This window comes from Meriones unguiculatus, chromosome X (genome assembly GCF_030254825.1).
Source record: "Meriones unguiculatus strain TT.TT164.6M chromosome X, Bangor_MerUng_6.1, whole genome shotgun sequence".
In the NCBI taxonomy this organism is placed as follows: domain Eukaryota; kingdom Metazoa; phylum Chordata; class Mammalia; order Rodentia; family Muridae; genus Meriones; species Meriones unguiculatus.
Genome location: NC_083369.1, coordinates 61119735 through 61143010, shown reverse-complemented (window position 1 = coordinate 61143010; position 23276 = coordinate 61119735). Strand labels below are relative to the sequence as shown.

The following is a 23276-nucleotide window of genomic DNA, read 5'->3' as shown; positions in this document are numbered from 1 at the left end:
TCAAGTGTGTAATGAAAAGATTTTCCCCTTTGGGGTGTTGTGTGTCTGTGCATGTGTGTGTACAGATGCACTCAATATAGATGAACTCAAGTATGCATGCATGTGTGGTAGCCAAAGGTCAGCTTCAGATATCTTTATCACTCATCACCATGCTTTCTGAAACAGTGTCTTTCACTGAACCTGGATCTTGCAGGTTGGACTAGAATCCCTAGCCAATGAACTTCAGAATAGTTGACTATATATGTTCCCAGTACCCCAAACCAATACAGGTGCTACAGATACATACTATCACACTTGATGCTTACAAGGATGCTAGGCATTATATTTCAAGTCTTCATGATTGTGTTGCAAACACTTTCTCCATTGAGCCACCTAACTATACCCTATCAACCCAATTTTTTTTTAATATTAGCCATATTGAAGTAAGTAGTAAACAGGCTGTGGTTTTAAAATTTTTACCTCTGGTAACTTTTAATTATTTCTAATGAATCTAGTGTTTCAGTTGAGATTATAGATATATGTAAGGGTATTGAGTGAACACCTTTAATATATGAGATTCTACTGCAAGAACAGTCACTATCCCTTTTTCCATTTCAGTTTTAGTTGTTCTTACATTGCACTGAAATTCTGCTTATCTGCCTGCCTTCCCTACTAAACTAAGACCCTCTAAATACCAAAAGTCTCATTTTATCCACCTCTGCATCTCTAAGACTTAATACGGTGTTTGACATCTGGGAAGAACACAATGAATGTACTTAGATAATGAAATTGCCTCAAAAATATTAATTTTGTTGAAAAAATAATTTATAATTTAGAGTTCCGTTAGTATTTTTTTTTAACTTATGCCTTCTACTCCTGTATTTCTCAATTTTTACTTTCTGATTTTTGCTTCAACAGAGTCTTTTCTAATGGTCTTTTAGGAGAGCTAATATAATTTTTAGTAGAAGCAGATATGTTGGAGAAATTGATTGCTTTGTTTGTTTGTCTGTTTGTCTGTTTTGTTATTTTGAGATAGGGACTCGCTATGTAGCTCTGGCTGTTCTGGAACTCACTCTGTAGATCAGGCTGGTCTCCAAGTCAAGTACTGGGATTACACACAGAGACAGTTTGATCCAGGAGCACATAACACTGTCATTAAATATGAATTTAGACAGCCAAAATAAATTCTGGATGAGACTATGAAATAAATAAAATATATTTTATATAAGATCAGACACACCTAAAGAACTATTAGGTGCTTGAAACATCTGAGGTAATTTCTTTTTTTTTCTTTTTTTTATTGTTTGTTATTATTATTTACATTTTATCAACTCTGCATCCAGCTTCCCCATTCCCGACCAATCCCACCCTCCCTCCCTCAGCTTCTCCTTGCCCCTTTCCAAGTCCACTGACTGGGGAGGACCTCTTCCCCTTTCATCTGGCCCTGTTTTAACAGGTATCTTCAGGGCTGGCTGCAAAGTCCTCCTCTGTGGCCTAGCAGGACTGCTCCTCCCTTGGGGGGGTGGGGAGTCAAAGAGCCTGCCATTGAGTTCCTGTCAGAGATAGTCCCTGTTCCCATTACTATGGGAAACCAATTGGTTATTGAGCTACCACGAGCCTCGACCGAGTAAAGGTTCAAGGTTATATCCATACATGGTCTTGGTTGGAGAAACAGTTTCAGAAAAAAAACCCTGTGCCCAGATACATTTGGTCCTTGTGGGACACCTATCCTTTCCCTGTCATACTAACTCCCCTTCTGCCGAAGGTTTGGTTACGAGTCTTAGTATCTGTTTTGAAACCCTGCTTGGTAGGATCTTTCAGATGCCTTCTGCAGTAGACTCCTGCCATAGGTCCAATGCACAACTCATTTGTCTTTCTAAGTGAGGATTGATCATCTTACCTCGTGTCTGCTTTCTTGTATCTCCTTTAGGTGTATAGACTTCATTATATTTATTATATCTTGTAGGTCTATATAAGCAAGTATATACCATGTTTGTCTTTCTCCTTCTGGGATACTTCACTCAGAATGATCTTTTCTAGATCCCACCATTTGCCTGCAAATTTCATGATTTCCTCATTTTTGATTGCTGAGTAGTTTTCCATTGTGTAAAAATACCACAATTTCTGTATCCATTCCTCCAATAATGGACATCTGGGTCATTTCCAGGTTCTGGCTTTTACAAATAAAGTTGCTACAAACATGGTTGAGCAAATGTCCTTGTTGTGTACTTGAGCAAATTTTGGGTATATACCTAGCAGTGGTATAGCTGGGTCTTGAGGGAGCGCTATTCCTAATTGTCTGAGTAAGCGCCAGATTGACTTCCAACCATCTGAGGTAATTTCAATTTGCTCTAACTGATCTACTGGTCCAAAGTTTTCTGATATTACCACAGCCCCTCAGGTCTTATTTTTGAATATTTAACATAAAAAGTAAACTTCTCATTATCTTCTTTCTAATGCTCTCTGGCTAGCTTTAGGTAATAGAAAGCTTCCAAGAAGAAATATCCAAATTCATGAGGGTACATTTTCAAATTCATCTTTAATTATAATTGGGTAGCTGATCTAATTTTTTTGAGATATAATTTGTTTATAGCCTTTCAAATCTTCCAGAAGCTTCTACAGTATGAAAGGGGTGCATTTCTGTTCTATGATAAGAATAGTATGTAAGGAAGATATTCCTTATCATCAATACATTTTAAATAGGGTATATGCTCCTATGATGCTTAATATTTTGTTATTGAAAACAGAAGTATAAATTGTGATGCAATATTAGTAGTTCTTGGGAAATATAAATGTTTTATTATTCATCTATTGAGAAAATTATTAACATTGGTATAGTAAAGATTTATTTCTTAAATATAAAGCTAAACTTACTGTTAGAGAAAGAAAATAAACAGAAAGTAGAAAAATATTGGATTTACTCATTCATGGTGCACATTCTTTTTCCTGTTTATATTTTAAGCATTATCCCAGACAGCTTCAGCTGCATAAGCTTGTTATGTGAAAGCAGTAGTTTTCCAACTATTTTGTTAAGAATGTGTTTATCATATCAAAGTGTATGGTTATTCAGTTAAGATTAATCTTCTCTCAGCATTATAATGTGAATACAATTTAGCAACAACCAAACTGTCATCTCTATGTCAGCAAAAATGTATGTAAATTTCTAGAACCTTTTGGATGACTAATGGATTACATTACAGCAGAATGAAAACTGAGATTTTTATTTTCCTCTAGAGACATAACAAAATATCTTTACTGAAACCAAATCTATGTATTAAAAAGTATTTATTTTTACAGAAAAATGTTGTTTATTAGATTACCTTTAGGAACTGTCAGAACTGAAAACAGACTCTTCACAATTATTCCAGGCCATTTTTCTATAGCTACCTGGAAATTCATGCTCAATATTTCCCCTAAAATTTCCTTTTTGCATGATGAGAGTATGAGCTTTTTCTCAGGGATGGAGGAAATGTAATGCTCTAGATAACCAATTGTTTGTTCTTTTTATAATAGTAAATAACATCACCTAACAAAGTATCTCTAGATTAGTGGCCACTGTCAGTGAGTTGAATTTCTTGATGATTTTTGTGTCTGATGTCTATGCTAGAACAGCTGGGCTGGATGCTTCATTTCCAAAGTGTTTTCTTCATTTACATATCTGATGCCTTAATACTCATTGGAGTTTTTTTTTCTCTCCACGTGACTGATGTCATACCCATGTAGCTTGTGTGTTTTTCATGTAGCATGGTGTCTTTACAGCTGATGAAGAGACTGAAAGAGAAGTTCCAAGTTTCTTTCAACCTAGCCGCTGGAATCTCAAAACATTGTTTAAGCCATACCCTATTAAATGAGCTTATCCCTGAGGCCAAACAAAAGTTGGGAGAGTAACAAAAAACTAAATCATATAGTAGGAGTAGCAGAAACACTTATGTTTACTCCAGCACTGCCTCAAATTTTAAGACACTGCATTTACCAGGCCCACATTTGAAAAGGTACTTAGGTATTTGGATTGAGCTGTTACATTCTTAGGGAACTTCAGAAATTTTTGTTTTAGTTTGAGGGTGACTGAAGCTAAATACACTTGATAAAATTTGGAGTCTGGTGTAAAATAATTTCTAGAGGTTTTCATTATTATAAAATTATTGACCTTTGACATTGAAATTTGAAATTCAACATGCTTTGCTTGAACAAGTATTCCAATATATACTAAAGTATATCATCAATAATACCAAACTAGATTGAATTTTTAAATTTCCTCAGACATAAACTGAGGCATCCAATGAACCATTATGTTTCTCTATTTCTTTTTTCCTGTAGTGAGATTTTTTTTTCAAGTGTTTATCATTATGACTAAAAATCTATCATTATGACACAGGAGCAGCTATTTACAGGGATTGTAATGGTATCTTCACTACTGCGGAATATAAACTACTTACAAAATAATTTCTCAATTGAAGCAACGATGCTAGATAAAGAAAACCACTTCAAATTACTGATCACTGTGCTTGTTGAAATGCAAAAGGTCTGGTGATCAATAATGTTTTACTTTTTGCTAAATGATATGATTACTCCAAAATCTTGTAGAAACAGCCTTTCCTGGAGGAAAAATAGGCAGTACTCCAACTTTCTGTCAAAAAAATTAAATTGTTTTCAGACTAAAAAGTTTGGATTTATATCTAATGTAAATCAGAGTCAGACTGATATAATAATTTTATAAGGTGGTAATTGTGGTGGCCTGTCTTAGTAGATGTTAAAATATTTGTTCATGCAGAGCAAGTATATTGTAGATGTTACAAACCACCCATACAAGGATACATTTGGTGAAATTGAGTAGGATATATCCCTTAGAAAGGCCCATTTCTTTGAGTAGTAATTTTCAAACTTCTCTGTTGAAGTGTATATAATGGCAGAAGAGAAGCAAAGGTCTTCCTATAGTCATAAATATAATTCGCTCAAATTTTATTTGAAGTATTTATGTAAATTTAATTTTCTCTGTTTAGTATGTATGTTTTCTTATGAAATAATTTATCCGTTATGGCTCCCAATGTAACCTCATAATAAAAGATCATTAAATGTCTTCATGTAACTGCTTAGAAACCACAACCTACCCTTGTACCCTTGGCATAATTCCATATTAGTTTAAGTGGAGAAGTGTGAGTAAACCCAATTGGGTAGAAAGGATGTCTGCACATCTCTTCTTTTTCATCTTCTTTAATAAAATATAATGATTTTAAAGAAAATATAGGGAAAGTTGGAAGAACCATAGATTGACACTTCAACATTTATGAATCAGCTACCACTCCCAGTCCAACAGGTTTATTATCTCTCTCTCTCTCTTTCTCTCTCTCTCTCTCTCTTTGGTTTAAACAGACTTAGCTTGGGTACTCATGCTATTAGTCAGCATTTAAAATCTGCATTTTAGAGCAGGGAACAAGATAGTAGGGACATAATTTTCTTTCTCCTCTTTTCAAGATAGAATAAACCTGTACTAATCCAAGTTTGGTTGGAAAAATCAAAATGACAATAAACAGTTTCCCAAGGAAATGAAATTCTCTTAGTTGTATAATTGATAGGCACCATCATGGCCATAAATTGCAAAAGTTCATATATTTTAAAAAATTTACTCACTTCTTCTATTTGTTTTGTTTGTTTGTTTTTTATTTGGAAAACATGAGAGTACTAAGATCAAACTGAAGATAGGCAAAAGATCACAAATGTTAAGAAACATAGTTTAGATTAAAGGCCACCCTTTGGAAGAGAACCAAGGAAGCTTGCCTCTGAGATTCATTCTTATGGTATTGAAATCACATGGACTGAAGAAAGGGAACACATACACACACATACATGCACACAAAAACTCAATCTTTTATGTTCTTATGTGACATTGTAAAAAGACAGTAGTACTCAAAAATCAATTTGATACTTATCCTGACATCATGTGATTCATAAATATTCAAGATCCTGTCCTTAAAATACATTTTAAATAATACTGGATTGTGTTGTTAAAAATAAAATTATCAAATCATTTTAAAAGCTGCACTGAGCACTGTCTTTTTATTTAAATGTTTAGTCTCCACAAGTTAATTGTCTTCAAATAAAAATGTTAGGCTGACATTTATGAAATTTTTTTCTGTACCAATCACCAATGCAAGACATTCATGAATCTATCAATCACGTAGTTAAAAATCTCTCTCATACAACATACTTAATACCCAGTATAGCAAATTAGTATTAGCATTTCTCGATGCAATACAAGCTCATTTCTTTAAACCACTATTGTACTGAATGCCAGGGTTATAAATGAGCAAAACACAAAATGATTTGCATGTAATAACAGTGGCAATAAACCTTTCCTGGTTCATGCAATTTTCCCGGTCTGTTAACAGAGAAGAAGTTTAAGATCTATTATTATTCCTAGAAGGAGACTTACCCAGCTGGACATCTATAACACTTGGCTGATTTTCCATGGGGAACAATGGCTTGGGAGGCTTGTCTGTGAGTAAAGCTAAAAAAGAAAATGAAAGAAAGTAATGGAAAATTGAGATAAGATAAAGAATATTCTACCAGGTATGATATTTAATGTTTGTAGATTTGATAGTGTGTGAACATTTATTAGACAGTGTTTGTACTTCTGCTGTTACTCTAGCCATACAATATACATTTCCCAGCAACTTTAAAGCACCATTGATTCACTTAAAATAAGCTACCTCCACAGCTACATTTTTCAACAAGTTTAAACTAATGGACTATTTATTTTGGATGTATTTTATAAGCTTGTATAAATGTAGATTTAAAAAGTTAAATGCAGAGAAATACTAAGTTCTCATATTTGCTCTGTGACACTTAACTAGTCTCAGTAAATTGTGGTGGAGATTCCCAGTATCATAACACTTCTAAGAATTGAATTCATCCCTATTGTGTGTCCTAATCATTCTTATGTAATACAAGGAAGGACTGATAGCTTCTTTAGTGACTGAGTTTAAAAAGTCAGCATCATTTGTTTACTAAGTCAGGTGTTTGGCCTAACAGACAAAGAAGTAAAATACTATTCTTTGTGCTCAATTTATAATCTACGACCGTGAACACTAGACAAGCACAACAAAGTAAGAATAGAATTAACCATAATATAATCTAATGAAAAGTTATCTTTGCAGCCCTGCAAAAGTAAGAAATATAAATATACATGACTTGGAGTAAAGAAAGGTCAGTGCTGCCTGAAATGGTCAGGAGCAATTTTTATAAAGGGACTTAATGTCCATGTGAAATTTAAAGGATGAAAAAAAATGGAATAGCAATAAATAAAGAAGAAATTTAAAAAAAAAAACCTCTAAATTAAATGAAAGGAACAAAAACCATGGCATGGTGATCAAAATTATCAAGAATAATGTACATAAAAAATAAGGATCTGACAAGAAGGAATACAGTGGTTAATGTGGAGAGCCAATTGCTCATGGCAGGAACAATATAAATCGGAAATGACACTACACAGATAGGAAAGAACTCAATTCAGAAGGATCATAGGACATTTGCCAACAGATTTGGAATGATATGGTAGGCTAAAGTATTGTTGCTAATTCTTGGAGTAAAACAATGAATCAAAGGTTGTGAATTTAATGATAATTAACTTGGCATGTGGGATGTGCTAGGGGAAAGCAAAGGTAGGTAAGAAAACACGGTAGTAAAGGTGAGGCAGGGCAAAGCAACAAGTGAGATGAGGATGTAGTCTAGAAAATTGAAAGAGAAAAGGAAACAAATCACAGAGATAAATAGAGGAAAGCAACTAGAGGACTTGGCAAATGCAAAGATGATGTCATATATATTGTTGTCATAGAGACCACTTTACTTCACCTTATTATTCATACCTTGAATTTATTTAAATTCTCACTCTATTTATGTCTTACATAAACTATGTAACTGGATTTCACCTCTCTAAAATGTTTTATAGACCTTTATAATATACAGAAGGCTTAGCACTCAGCTAGGTTATAAAGATAATCAGTAAACCATCATTAACTGACGTTTTAGGAAATCCTTGCTGATATGAAAGGGTTCTATCTCATATTTACAAGTATATTTAGAAGAAAAAATGATGGGTTGATCAAAAATGTGTAATATTATAGAAATAAAAAAATTTGGTAATATTCTAAAAGTAATTGTTGATAACCAAACATAAACTATATATATATATATATATATATATATATATATATACATATTCGTACGGTTTCTATACATATATGTGTATATATATATATATATATATATATATATAAAACATTTGAATGGTATGAGCTCCATCTTCCCTAATTGCCAGAGATAGGAAAATTTCAGTGAATAAATTGTTTGTCTTTTTCAACAAATCTTCATTGATAGCCCATATATATGTATATATATGTATGTGTGTGTGTGTTTTGCTCACTATGTATATACAAAATTTTACATTTTTTAAATCAAGCAGATTTGTGGATAATTTACACAGACCCAAAAGTCTATCTTATCATTTTTATTATGTATTAATTTCACTCAATTTTTGTCAGGCTTTGCTGTATTAGGTTGAAGTCTGATGTCTCTGCATAGCCATTTATTTGTGCTCTGTCTATGATGATAGACTCTCTTTTCTCAGTAAGGTTCAAAAAGTCTACCCTGACCTGGGTGACCCCAGGTCTTCAAGAAGTGTCACAAAGGGTATGCTATTGACCAGACCCTTTCCTGATAAGGAAACTGTTCTAGCAAGGATCTGGGAATTTCTGACCCTGAAGATCTTAGTCTTCAGCAGTGACCTTCAACTATACTTGGAGTTTACCGCCTTACTCCTAGGATGATTAGATGCAATGTTCTCTTTCTTGTGATAGGACCATGTTACTGAATGGAAAATGAGGAACTGTATCACTACATGTAAATCAAGTACCCCTGACCCCCTGACCTCAATGAATCAAACACATTCAACTTCAAAACTCCTCCCACTGCCCAAGGTTTATAACACACTGATTTCAAATAAACTTGTGAGTAGTGTGATACCACCAGCCTTCCACCATGGCTATCTGAGATTTGTCATTTATCCCCCACTGGGCAGTTTCTCAACAGGTATGCCCTCTGGCCTCTGGACCTAGGCCTCACCAGGTCTAGGTCTCACCAGGCTTGTTTCTAAGCTGTGAGCAGATTAGACATGGGCTTTGGCCCACACCTCTGCTGTACTCAGCACAGCACCTTAACCAAGAGCTATAACACTTTGGTATTTCCATAGACTTTGGAACTTCTCAGTTTCCACTGACACCTGTGATATCATTCTACAAGAATTAAACTGTAACACTCTGTGTAAATCCTTTCCACACCTAGTCCAGCACCCTCAGGCCTTGTCCTATAGTGCTCTAGTTGCTCCTGAGAGAAATGGAAACCCCATTCTCCATCTGGAAGCCAGTTTTAGGCCCATGCCAAAATCCAGGACCAAGCTGAATGGAGAAAAACAGATTTTAATAACATGACCTTTAATTTTTATTTAGAATATAAGGAATAATAGCTTAAATATCTGAATTCAAAATCCAATCATATCAGGTTTTCATTTCGCTTTCCATAGTTGACTACTGCTAGTAACAGCTAAATCTTTGAAGCAGCATAAATTTCTAATAATAAAAAACTGATTAAATAAAATTATGATTATTTTGTATAATAGTACCATATAATACAGTAGACTGAAAGAATGAGATACATGTATAAGCCTGATATAAATATATTTCTAAGATATATTGTAAAGAAGCATGATTGCAAATATTGTATATAACATGGGTACTATTAAATATGTAACTGTAAAATTGTACAAAAGTATAAAATGTAGAAAAATATGGACTATTCTGACAAAGATATATGTACAGTGTGCAACAGATATTTCCACTAAGGTGAGGAATTGGTTAGCTGAGGAATAGTCTGAGACATGAGAAATGCATAATGGGTAGCCTACACAAATGTTCAAGTGACAGTACACAAACTGAGCAGGAATATACATATACACATATGTATATATACATATATATGTATGTAACAAAATTAAAAAGAATCCATGAATTCTAAAGAGCAATGACTGCTGAGTTGAGGCTTTGGAAGAAGGAAAGGTTAAGGGGAATGATGTAATTATAATATAACCTTAAAAATTAAAATAAATAATACTCTTAGAGTAATATACATATGCTACTGTGCTTTGAAAACATTGTTGAAAGTGAAGTAAAGCACAGACAATTAATGTCTCATTTATATAAAAAGTAATTTTTATTTCTTTGTAGAATTATTGTTACTTTTCTTTATGTATCCAAATCATAGACACTGAGGTTCCCATTAGAGTGTTTTTAATTTTATTTGCAAATTCATCTCATTAAATGAATTAAGTAGAATACGATTGGTAGAAAGCAAATGTAAACCATGTATTCTGTGTGCACAAATGACCATTTTCCCTACTCTCATATGAATCTAGGTTCATTGGCGGCTCCTAACCTTAACTCTCAATATGTTCTTCAGATATATTTACCCCGATTTCACGGTTAAATATCAACTACTAAGCTCTTCACAGTTAAATATCAACTACTAAGTTCATATTTATTTATAGCAAGGCTAATTTCAAGTATCTTACACTCATATGTTTTTCATAATATTCAAAATGTTTTGGATACATTAGCATGTGTGATCCATGCAGTGATCTGGAACTATAAAAGAAGCAGTTGGCGTTTCAGTCAATGTAGACAGAAATCTCAGTGAAGCTTACAATTTTTAATTTATTGTAATCTTATTACCAAAATGCCTCATTTGCAGGATGAGTAGGAGGACACATATATTTTATGCAATAGATAGGTAAAATACCAGAGAACAAAAAATACTATTTTAGCCTCTTTAACTCCATCTAATTAATTAAACTATGATTCCTAGGCCAAACAAGTGGTTTCATGGCAATCCAACAGCTGAACTATCATTGCTTTAAGCATGCTCACACATATACACCTTTCAATCTACAAGAACATGAGAGAGAGGAAATGAAGTTGCACCTGGAGTCCAACAATTCCCTGTAGGACATTGATGTGTGGAACCTCACTTGATTCTAGTACCATGCTTGGGCCTGGAAATTGCCAGGAAGTACTGAGTATGTATCATAATAAACCATCGCATTGGCCAGAAACAGTGAGCCCAGCACAGTTAGAGAACCAGCAGAGCTGAGCTAGGCATAGAACCCAAGTCCCTTTGTCTTGCTCCTCAAAAAGGCCTGTGGGTAACTGGATTAGCTCTAGGCTCAGAGATCTTTCCACCTGCTCCCCAGCAGCCTGGCCACTGTGTAGGAAAAAGACCAGCACAGCCAGTGAACCCAGTAGAGCTGAGCCATGCCTGGGACCCAAATCCCATTCTCCACCATCTTAAAGAAGCCTGTGGGACACTGGAGCACTTCTAGGCTCAGAGATCTTTCTTCCTGTGAACCAGCTACCTGGCATACCTGGGTCACAAACAGTGAGCTAGCAGAGACAATGAATCCAGCAGAGACTACTCAGGACTCAAGACAGAGGTGGTCCCAGTCTGCAGTACAGGCTCCAAGAACAATCAGCCAAGGCCACAGACAATCATATGGCTAGAGGCTGGCATAAGAATAGAGGCAACAAAAACCGGGACATCATGGCTTTAACAGAATATCCAAAAATCAATGGATATTCTATTGTAGTTGAAACACAGGAAAATGACCTTGATTATGCAGTTATTCAAAGCACATAAAGAGGAAAAGAACAACAACAACAAAAAAAAAAAAAAAAAAACAGAGGCCATCATGGAAAGACAGGAGTACACATTCAAACAGATGAAGGAAATGGTGCAAAATGTGAAAATAGAATTAGAATCAATCAATAAAGAAAACACAAACAGAGAAGTCCTGGAGAACCTAGAGAAAAGTTCAGGACCCACAAAGGTAAGCATCAGCATAATGGGGAAAACAAAACATTCCATGACATAAGTAAATTTAAATAATTATGCAGCAACCCACCATTACAGAAGGTAATAGAAGAAACTCTCCAACCCCATGAGATCAACTATATCCAAGAAAACACAGGATAAGGATGCCTTCATAACAAAAAAAGCGAAAAGCATTTAGAGATTAGCTAACATATATGCTACCATGGGCAGGACAAGTTATTACTCATTTACACTTTCTCTCTCTATTTCTATATGTGTGTATATGTGTGTCTCAATTTTTTTCTCACAATCACAATTCTTGCATAAGAAAAGAAGATAAGAACTGTTAACATCAAGCCTCCTGAACAACTGGGGAACTGTATTAAAGGGTCACAGCATTTGGGTGGTTGGGAACCGGTATCCTTGACAATTATTCACTATAAATGAGTACTCTGAACATTTTGGGATACATAAGAGCCTCTGCTCAATCAAATGTCAATAAAACCTATCATGGTGATAGACATTGACCGATGGTTAAAGGGGAACAAAATATCCATTGGTAATAATCTTCAACCAAAAAAGAAGTATAGGTTGCTACTAGAAAGAATCAATGAAAACTGGATAGCTAAGTCACAGTAAATGGCATATTTCATTAAGTTTTATGCCAACAATATTCCTTGAAAGATATACTATTGAAAGGCTGTCCTGAAGATATGTTTTTATCACATAGATTTACTATTCACGGCAAAGTGCATTTCACTAAAGGACATGATGGTATTTGTTCAATGTACTTCCCAAGTTCTGAAAAAGTGAAGAACTTTTGTTAATTGGCAGAAACTACTCACTGGAATCAAGTATCTTGCAAATTGCCTAAGCTCACAAACTAACTCAAAAAAGGGGGAGGGGATGAGAGCATAACAAATTCTATGCATCAGCCTCAAAGTTGCAAGGTGCCTGAGAGTCATAAATTATTTGATGATGAGGGGGAATTAAGGACTTTATTAGGAAAAAATAGGAATAACCTTTCTATGGGAAGACAAAGAGGTAGCTCTTCTTGAGCAAATCAGATTTAGGGAAGCAAGGTATCTAGTTAATAACTTTCACAGTTTCCTACAATCATGAAGGCAGATTACAAGACTACAAGACTAACCAGATAGTTAATTAGTGTAAAGATTTTTTTTTCCTTTTTTTATTTTATTTTTTTAATGTTAGTTACAGTTTATTAACTTTGTATCCCAGCTGTATCCTACTCCCTCATTCCCTTCCAATCCCACCCTCCCTCCCTCATCTCCTCCCTGCCCCTCTGTAAGTCCACTGATAGGGGAGTTCCTCCTCCCCTTCCATCTGACCCTAGCTTATCAGATCTCATCAGGACTGGCTGCAATGTCCTGCTCTGTGGCCTAGCAAGGCTGCTCCTCCCTTGGGGGAGGAGAGGTCAAAGAGCCAGCCATTGAGTTCATGTAAGAAATAGTCCCTGTTCCCCTTACATGCAGGGAATCATATCAAAGAAGGGGGAGTTAGTATGTTTATCCTATATGATAAGTCTAATGACTACTCATGAGTGAGTATATACCATGTATGTCTTTCTACTTCTGGGCTATCTTTCTCAAGATGATCTTTTCTAGTTCCCACCATTTGCCTGCAAATTTCATGATTTCCTTGTTTTTAATAGCTAAGTAGTAAGTATTCCATTCTGTAAATGTACCATAATTTCTGTATCCATCCCTCAGTTGAGGGAAATCTAGGGTTTTTTTTTTTTTCAGATTTTGGCTATTATGAATAAAGCTGCTACGAATATGGTTGATCAAATATCCTTGCTGTATAGTTCAGCATATTTTGAATATATGCCTAGCAGTAGCTGGATCCTGAGGTAGTACTATTCCTAATTTTCTGAGAAAGTGCCAGATTGATTCTCAAAGTGGTTGTACAAGTTTACATTCCCAGCAGCAATGGAGGAGGGTTCCACTTTCTCCATATCCTCTCCAGCATGTATTGTCACTTGGGGTTTTGATCTTAGCCATTCTAATGGGTGTAAGGGGAAATCTCAGGGTTATTTTGAATTTCATTTCCCTGATGACTAAGGACGTTGAACATTTCTTTAAGTTTTTCTCTGCTATTCAGTATTCCTCTATAGAGAATTCTCTGTTTAGGTCTGTACCCTAGTTTTTTAAAAAAATTGTTTTTTTTAATATTACTTAGAGTTTATTAATTTTGTATCCCAGCTGTATCTCGCTCCCTCATTCCCTCCCAATCCCACTCTCCCTTCATCACCTCCTCCCATGCTCCTTTCCAAGTCCACTGATTGGGGAGGACCTCCTCCCTTTCCTTCTGACCCTGTTTTATCAAGCATCTTCAGGACTGGCTGCAAAGTCCTCCTTTGTGGCCTAGCAGGGCTGTTCTTCCCTTGGGGGGAGGGAAGGTCAAAGAGCCTGCCATTAAGTTCATGTCAGAGACAGTTCCTGTTCCCCTTACTAGAGTACCCACTTGGATACTGAGCTATCATGGGCTACATCCAAGCAGGGGTTCTAGGTTATATCCATACATGGTCCTTGTTTGGAGATACAGTCTCATAAAAGACCCCTTTGCCCAGATATATTTGGTCCTTGTGGAACTCCTGTCCTCTCCAGGTCATACTAACTCCCCCTTCTTTCATGATTCTCTGCACTCTGCGAAGGTTTGGTTATGAGTCTTAGTATCTGCTTTGATACACTGCTAGGTAGAGTCTTTCAGAGGCCCTCAGTGGTAGGCTCCTATCTTGTTATTTGTTTCCCCCTATTTCCAATGTCCATCCCCTTTGTCCAAATCAGGGACAAGGCAAGGCTGCCCACTCTCTCCATATCTCTTCAACATAGTGTAAAGATTTCATACATGAATCCAATAGTTTCATGCATAAATAATTTCATACATGAATCCAATAGTTTCTAAACTCTGAACATATTAAAAGTAGCATCTCTCATTGAATAATTCAGTGTAAATTTTAACCTATTTCAGTATCTATTTTCCAAACCTATAAACACAAACAGGATCTTTCACATATAATGTGTCTCCTTTTTCTTATTCCTTGTTCTGTGTTCCCTGCTTCAAAGACTTTTCTCGAGTTTTTAGGTGTCCATGGTTATACATCTCTCACCAAAACAAATTACAAAGATGACTTTTACTATAAATTTCAGCCACCTGTACTTTAGTTTCTTTTCTAGGCTTATTTCTAAATGTGGTAAGTTAGGCTTTATTTCTTTGAAGGCAGTTTACAAGAAAACACGTACTGAAACCCAGTGTCCTTCCTTGATTTCATGCATAGTACAAGGAAAATAGAAATCCTCTAAAAGTATGAATCCTGAACAACAAAGTGAACCTCAATAGAAGTCTATGCAATTAGAGAATATTATTTTTTGCAATTATAATCAGAAATTTTAGGACTGATTTTCCCACTTTATGGCGTTTTAGGAAAGAGATATTGGGAATATATTACATAAAAAAATAAATAACTGTGAAAACTCAAGTTTCCTTTCAGTGCAGCCTGTTACTACCTCTTTCAAGTACCTACTCTAGCAATTAATTTTTTTATATTTTTTCAACTCCTCAAATTATTGTATACTCTGCCTTATCTGTGACAGCAGACAAGATAATATGAACTGTATTAAGTCTATTTACAAAAGGCATGTTTTCTCTAGATGTTTTAGTTATAACAAAAAGGATATGCAGGACTCAGGGAAAAGATCAGTAATTCTCACAATTGTTTGGAGTTTGGCAAGCCATTCAGTTACCGACATCACACACTTCCCTATCCCCCATTAAAATTTTCTCTTTGCTAAGTAACTTACTGATGGAAATGTCTCATATCTCTTAAATGTGTGTTAGAGAGACCAAGTTGTTATGAACTGCTAACAGTAAAGAAGATAGGAAGTCATATTTAGAGGATTAATTTATTTTGAAAAACACATTTGTGTTGCACACACACACACACACACACACACACACACAAAATATCCCTGATACATTTGAAGTCACTGCAAGCATTTACCTCTTTTTTTTCCACATAGAAGATAAAGTTGGTCATCACATTTTAATAAACAAATGGTCCGTTAACAGGGAGATAATAAGTTCCTGGAGAGGTAAGATGCAGTTCACTTAGCCATTGCCCTGGTACAGCTCAGAGCCTCCCTGGCAACTGGCTCAGAGCCAGTGTCCTTCCTTGCAAAACAGAGGATGTGCCCTGAGGGTAGTGAATGGCCAGGGCTGCTGTGAAGCTGCCCTGAGATGACCTTTTCTTTAGATCCCATATTTATTTCTACTAATATTTGAGTTTGAGCAAGGCATAAGCTTGGGGAAAGCTTTAGCACAAAAGTAGGGCAATTTCTTCTCAGTGCCATTTGACACAGGGTCTTTCTGTGACAAGAAGATTGTTTATTCAGCACAAATCTGCTCAGACATAAAGGAACTTCTTCATACTTGAAAAGAAAACAACCTTGGGGAGAAATGGAAACTTAAACAGAGGTTGGGATGGTAGCCCCCACCCTTTTCCATATATATATATATATATATATATATATATATATGGAAAACGCAATATATATATTGTTTTCTGTCTCAGGAAAGATAGTTTTTCTACAAAATAGTACTCTCAGGACTTTTATATTGTGGATGTCAAAGAAATTCCATGGTTCTTGTTAATGAAATTAACACCATAGTATATAGCTGTTTCTACACCAGAAACTGGGATGTAGTTAGAATTAAAATAAATATGAAAGGTTAAACATTGGAGTTGGGACACTTTATACCTCACAATAAATGATCATCATTTTCTTCTGTAGTTGCTGATCTGTGAAGCTCTACAATTTCACCCAGATTACAATTGTCAGTAAAATAAGACATTCAAATATATGTAATTCGAGAGGCAGACAAACCCTACAAGTTTTGACAGATGAAGAATGGAATGACAGAACAGAAATGGATATGTTCAGCATCATGTTGCACATTAGCCATGAAAGGATTAAAATACAAGATGTTTGAAAGTCCAGTATTTTTACCACTGCACAATAGCTAACATTCATTAAGTCTAAATTTAAAAAGCAGGTTCTGCTCTTTGATCTCCTCCCCCTGAGAAGGGAGCAGCCTTACCAGGCCACAGAGGAAGACAATGCAGCCACTCCTGATGAGACCTGATAGACTAGGGTCAGAATGAAGGAAAAGAAGACCTCCCCTACCAGTAGACTTGGGGAGAGGCATGTGTGGAGAAGGGGAAGGAAGGGAGGGATTGAGAGGGGAGGAGGGAGGAAGGAGGAAACTACAGGAGGGAAAATAAAAAATTAAAACCAGGTTCTTTTCACACTTATTTTCTCATTATATCCTCACAGCAACATATAAAGCAAGCTCTGTGATTATCCATATTTGATAAGTAAGAAAGTATACTCACCGAGATTAAATTATTTGCCCAATGTTATATAGCTAGTAAATAAACTACAGTTCTAGGGCATAAATCTATCTTACACTTGAGTTCAAGCTGGTCTCCTGTATTCACTGATTTTAGATTTAAGATGATTCTTTAGTTTTAACATTTAAGATACAGTTTATTAGAGCTAGATGTTGTAGAATACACTTGTAATTGCACCATAGTTGAGATAGAAGGGTTTCTACTTTGAAGCTACTCTGAGATATATAGTGGGTTTTAAGTGAACTATGTCTATACAGTGACACCCTGTCTCAAAAAATCACCATATATGTCATGGAATTAATGGAGTTTTGTATGGTGTCCTAGTCCTATTCTTTAGTTTCCACATTAAATTAAAGGTACGGCAAAGCTGGACAGATGGCTCAGCAGTTAAGAGCACTGGCTGTTCTTCCAAAGGACCTGGGCTCAATTCCCAGCAAATGGCAGTTCACAACTGTCTGTAACTCCAGTTTCAGGGGATCTCTCTCTCTCTCTCTCTCTCTCTCTCTCTCTCTTTCACACACACACACACGCACACACACACAAGCAGGCTGAATACCAATGTTCATAAAATTAAAAAAAAAGTCATGGCTAGGTTGTATAAACTACACCTTGAGAGCTTTGTTCCTCTCCATTTCTAGCTTCCAAAGAGTATCCACATTTCTTCGGGTGTGTCCCTCTTTCATCCTCAGTACTAGCGAGGGAAACCTGAGTCCTCGTCAGTTTATAGTGAATATCTCTTCCTCCTCCCTATTATAGATAACATTGATTTTAAACTCGATGGGATTTGGAAACTTGTTACTGAACTAACATGCCCAGGCTTAAATGGATTGTAAGGAAAATAAGTGTTGCATTTTGGCTGACATATAGTAAAATATGCATTGCATGTTTTACATAGTTATCAAATGAACTTTTATTTACCAGTTTAATTGCAGCCTAATCAGCTTGTTAATACACTATTTGTAGTTCAAAGAAAAAAACCCACGAAGACAATTATTAATACTTTTGTTTTCAGGCTAGTAATAAAACTTTTGTTTTCTGCTTAATGCTTTATTTATTTATGGCTGCCAAAACTCATTAGGCATTCATAGCTTGTCAATGTAATGGTTTGTAATGCAAAAGAGCAGCAGAAAGTGAAATACCACTTAAGCAAGTTTAGCTGTTTAGATGTGTTAATAGTCCTTAATGAGGATGACAAGTGTTGGTATTAAATAAATACTTATTTATTTTAGATTCAAGTGTTTCATGAGAAAAATGATCACCTGATTCACAGAATATTCTTTTGGTAGGCATTAAACAAAATGTCATATTTAGAATTCAGGAAGAATTCTAAGTATATTCTAAGAATTCCTAAGTTTAGAGCCTTTCTTACATAAAGAGTTACTTAGTTCAGGATTTGAAGTAGAAATAATACTGATATCAATCATAGGCATTATCCTTTTCACCTTCTCCATGTGAGCTAATTCCACATTTATTTTTCACTACCTCAGTAACTAATTTGTTTCCATGAGAGAAAGCCAAATGCATAATCAGCAAACCCCTTAAATTTGTCTCAGGCGTGGTGATGCAACCATCCTAGCAGGAAGGGAGATACTCTCTAAAGAGAGACATTTGTACCTCTCCCTTTGGCTATACGGCTCCTGAAATAACCCTCCCCCCAAATTAACCTCTACTGAAACCTAAGCATTCTGTTCATGCCCCTGATGGCAAGACCCAGCCCTTAGAAATCTTGATTAATTTTTTTCCAAATGATGGCAGCTCTCTGAGAAGTTCCCAAGCCTGTTCCCTGTCTTCATAACATTGAGAAACACTAAGTTAATCAATCAAATATAAGCTGATGATCTATGATGTTGAAATTGATTTCCAAATGAGGTCAATTATGACTGCTCCCAGTTCCAAAGGAAAAAAAAAATATTAAGCTGTGTGATTTCAAGATGCAATTACTAGAGGCAGTAGAATCAAAGGGGGTAGGGGGAGCTACCTGAACTGAAGGTATAAAGCACTTTCTCCTCTTCGGTCTGCTCACATTGAGTCCACCTGGAAAACTCCAGAGGTAATTCAGAAGCTGAAACAGGGAAACTTATGTTTCTAACTAGTATGAAACTCTTGCAAAAAGGTACCTTGCTTATTTGAGGTTATCCTCGAAGGTGGTCCCAGATTTTCTGATAGGATCTGAATTTCCTGAGATGTCATTGGTCATCCCTTGGTATAGTTTTGCTAATAAATTGGGCTCAAAGCTCAGGAAATGTGGCTGCTTGTTTCCATAAGCAATGTTTGAAATTCTATAAGTCAGGCTAATGCTTTGACAGGTGAGCCATTGTCACCAATGTTCCTTATAAAGGATTAACTGAAGCTGCTTAATCTGAGTTTACCTAAGGGTCTGTATATTTCTCCCATACCATCTGACCCTTTTATTCCTTGGTCTAGAGTACTGACAGTTCCTCTACAGAATACTCCAGTATAGACAGAAACTCAGTGTTCAAGGCTGCTCTTGCTTTCTGTCTAATTGACCTGGCGCCGCTTGATGTTTCTCCAGAAAACATAAGCTTTTTCTGAGAAAGTCTTCAGTCAAGAAGTGATCAGATCATTTGTGAGAGAACAAAAGGCTTTTAGGAAACTCTTCTGTTGTGGGTGATAGGGATAAGGTGGGGTTGGGGAGGTTGTTTGCTTTTACAAACCAGAGAAAATCCTGAAAGTAGTTGTTGCTGCATTAAGTGAATTAGTGTGTGCTGCTTTGTCTTTAACCTGATTGGCTAGTTACACACCTGAGTGAAAACCAAGCCTTTAGCATCTTCATCTAAAGACATCTAGTCCATCTAGTCCATCTGTCAGTATAATATTCTTGTGGAATGTACCCTTGCTCATTCAAATGCTGATTTTTCTACTTCACTGTCTGGTTTCAATCCGGACATTGCATCGTAATGCTTATTCTAAGTATCACTTGTCTCAAGTTTGTGTAAACATACCATGATTTGTTGTCTAGATTGTCAATTAAACATCCATCAAGTGTTGTGCAATGGAGAGAATAGGGTGGGACATCCTAGTCCAGAGTGGAGGAGAAGGAAGCCAAGGGGAAGAGAGAGGAGCAGAGGTCTGCAGGACAGGACTTGGAACCAGAAGGAGAGATGAACTGGACCTAAGATATGACTAAAAGGAAGTATAATGGGTAAAATCTGGCTGGTAAGAAAACTATGTGGGCTTGGAGGTTTAGGATGGAGTAACTATTGCCCAGCATTGTGCTGTAGATTAATTAAATAAATCCCACTCTCTGTGTGGTTATTTGGGTATACAGCAAGTTTATAAATAACCGCTGCTTAACTAAAAGATAAATCAACAGTAAATATTAATACCCACAACATCCATTCGTGTTTTAACATGAGTCTGACAGCTGGAGATTACTAGCACAGAACCATTTGCTCTTACACACTCTTAAAGAAGAGAAAGTCACTACTTAGTGCTTGAGTAGGGAATTTCAGTTCCCAGGAAAGAAAAAAAAATCTCCTCACCCTTGCCTGTTTTATGTCTATCCAGACCTTGGAAATGTCTGTGATGTTCATCAGCATCTAGCTGATCGCACCCTAATTCAGAGCAGATGGCTCCATGTATATTAAGATTTTATAGGGGAAAAAACACCTGCCACCCACTATCTAGGTCACAAAACTTTATAGCATTGCTGTTGAAAGCATACTCTCCAAATCCTTACTCCCCCACTTGTTTTACCTGTATCAGTATTCTTAGCGTGTGATGGGGCTGTGTTCCCCTAATACAAAACTAAGGATGATAAATGCACCCAATTTGGGGAATTATGAAGATTAGAGAATATTGTGCTTATAAGATGCTAGGACAAGGACCAATTCTTATGTTTTTTTTTTAAATAAATGATAGCAAAATGTTTTGAAACTATCTAGTTTTCTTTCCCCCTAAGAATGGAACCCAATTAATTATTCTAGAGGGAATGAATGATGTAAAATAGTTATGAGAATAGGAATGGTCAAATTTAGTTCTGAATTTCATCTTCAAGATGGGGATGAAAGTTTTCCTGTGTAGATGTACAATTAATGTGAGAAGCAAACAAAATAAGAAATTATAGAATCCCTAGTTGCATATAAAAAGAAACTTTAAATATATAAAAATATAAATGTCTTAATAAAGTCACAACTTTCAACAAAATATCTAGGAAAACAAAGCTATCAAACACTATTTTAAGGAGGATCTTAGAGTATATATAGGATCATTTTAGTTGCCTGTTCAGTAGTTTTTTAATTCCCACAAAATTATTCTATTCTATGTTTCTTATAAATTGACTAATTGTAATGAAAGGTTCATTCCTTGAAAAAAGTGGAGAATTATTAAATATATTTCTGAAAAATAATAAATAATGATTAATATACCATTAGTATGAGCCAGGTACTATTCTAAAGGCTTAATTATTAATCCATGCTTCTGAAAACCCTACTTACAAGGAACATGCTACTATTTTCTCTATCTTACAGATTGGAAATTAAGCACGAGAAAATTATATGTAAATGTCTAAAGTGACATAGCTGCTAAGAAACAGGGTCAATATAAGAATTAAGCAATATGACTCCAAAGTTTCTATTAAATATAATCTGAACAGTATCTTAACCTGTTTACAGTGTGTTTATGTTATTTAGTCATAGATAATTTTATAATGACTCTAATTATCCTATCTAATACATGAGTTCCTTTTAAAGAGGCCCCAACATTCTAATTTGGATCAAGAAATTATATGTAACCAGTCACAGGGTGGTGTGCAACTGTAATCCTGCACCCAGTAAGGCAGAGGCAGGTGGATCTCTGTGAGTTCCAGGAGAGCCTGGTCTAGAAAGTGAGTCCAGGAAAGCCAAGGCTACACAAATAAACACCATCTCAAAAAACAAAAACAACAACAACAAAAATGAAGAAATTATATGTAACAAGTTTTTATATAGTTATATTAAAATTCAGTTTTTATTACGCTAAATTTATCCTTTTGTACACTTTACCATTTAGACTTCTTGTTGTTAGAAATAACAGAGTACATTTTTAATCAACGTCTAAAATACTGTAGACAAATGTCTTGGTCTCTTTCCACCTCCTGTCTTCCTTAAAATTCTGTCACCCCTTTCTATACTGAACATCTACTGCTCCTTCAGTTGTCTATTGTCTTTTAGGTGACATATTTCAAATACCATTCTCCATCTTAGACATCCTTTTATGGACACACAATTTAGTCTGTCATTAGGTCTCCTAAATATGGTACAATAAACAGAATACTAATTTAACCTATCATTAAAGTGCAATTGAACCAATACTCCTATTGTTCTGGATCCTTAGTTTTTGTGATCTGGACAAAGAGGGGAATTAGCAGTTTTGGCAACCTAGTCATTCTGCTCATGCTCTTAGCCAAATCAAATCCCAAGAATATACTCTTCCAGTTTTGGACTTGAATGAAAAATTTTACATTTTTTTTTATACTGAATGTGATCTTGTTATTTTCAACCCATCATTCCAAACTACTGAGATCTTTTTAAATAAAAATGATGTGTTCTAAAGAATTAACTGTCCCTCCCAACTTCCTCACATCTGACAATGAGATAAGTGTAATTTATATGTCATATAAGTCACTGAGAAAAAAATTCAAAACAGAGTGGTACCCTGAGACAGGATGCTCTAGTGGTCAACATGGGTTCAATATAAAATGCTGAAGTTCAGGTCCCTCTGTGTAAACAAATTCATATACTGTCCTATACCACTTTGGCTAGTTTTACATTCTTAACCAAAGTGCATTAGCAACATAATATGTGGGTGTCTATGAGAAGGTAAAATGTGAGGATAAATGCCTAAAAAAAAAATTAACTATTTCAAGGTGTTAATGACAGATCATTAAAGCAAGTGCTAGGTCTCTAAACATAGGACCCCACACATCTATTCAAGTCAAATGTGTAAGTCCAAC

General features: G+C 35.5%; 1 protein-coding gene across 1 annotated transcript in view; it reads right to left on the bottom strand.

Moving 5' to 3' along the window:
- The window catches only part of Il1rapl2 (interleukin 1 receptor accessory protein like 2), a 768417-nt gene that overhangs the window by 382913 nt on the left and 362228 nt on the right, over positions 1-23276 (bottom strand). The window contains exon 5 of the mRNA XM_060374647.1: positions 6410-6484. Coding sequence (XP_060230630.1) covers positions 6410-6484 — 75 coding nt within the window. The remainder of the gene's footprint in view (positions 1-6409; positions 6485-23276) is intronic.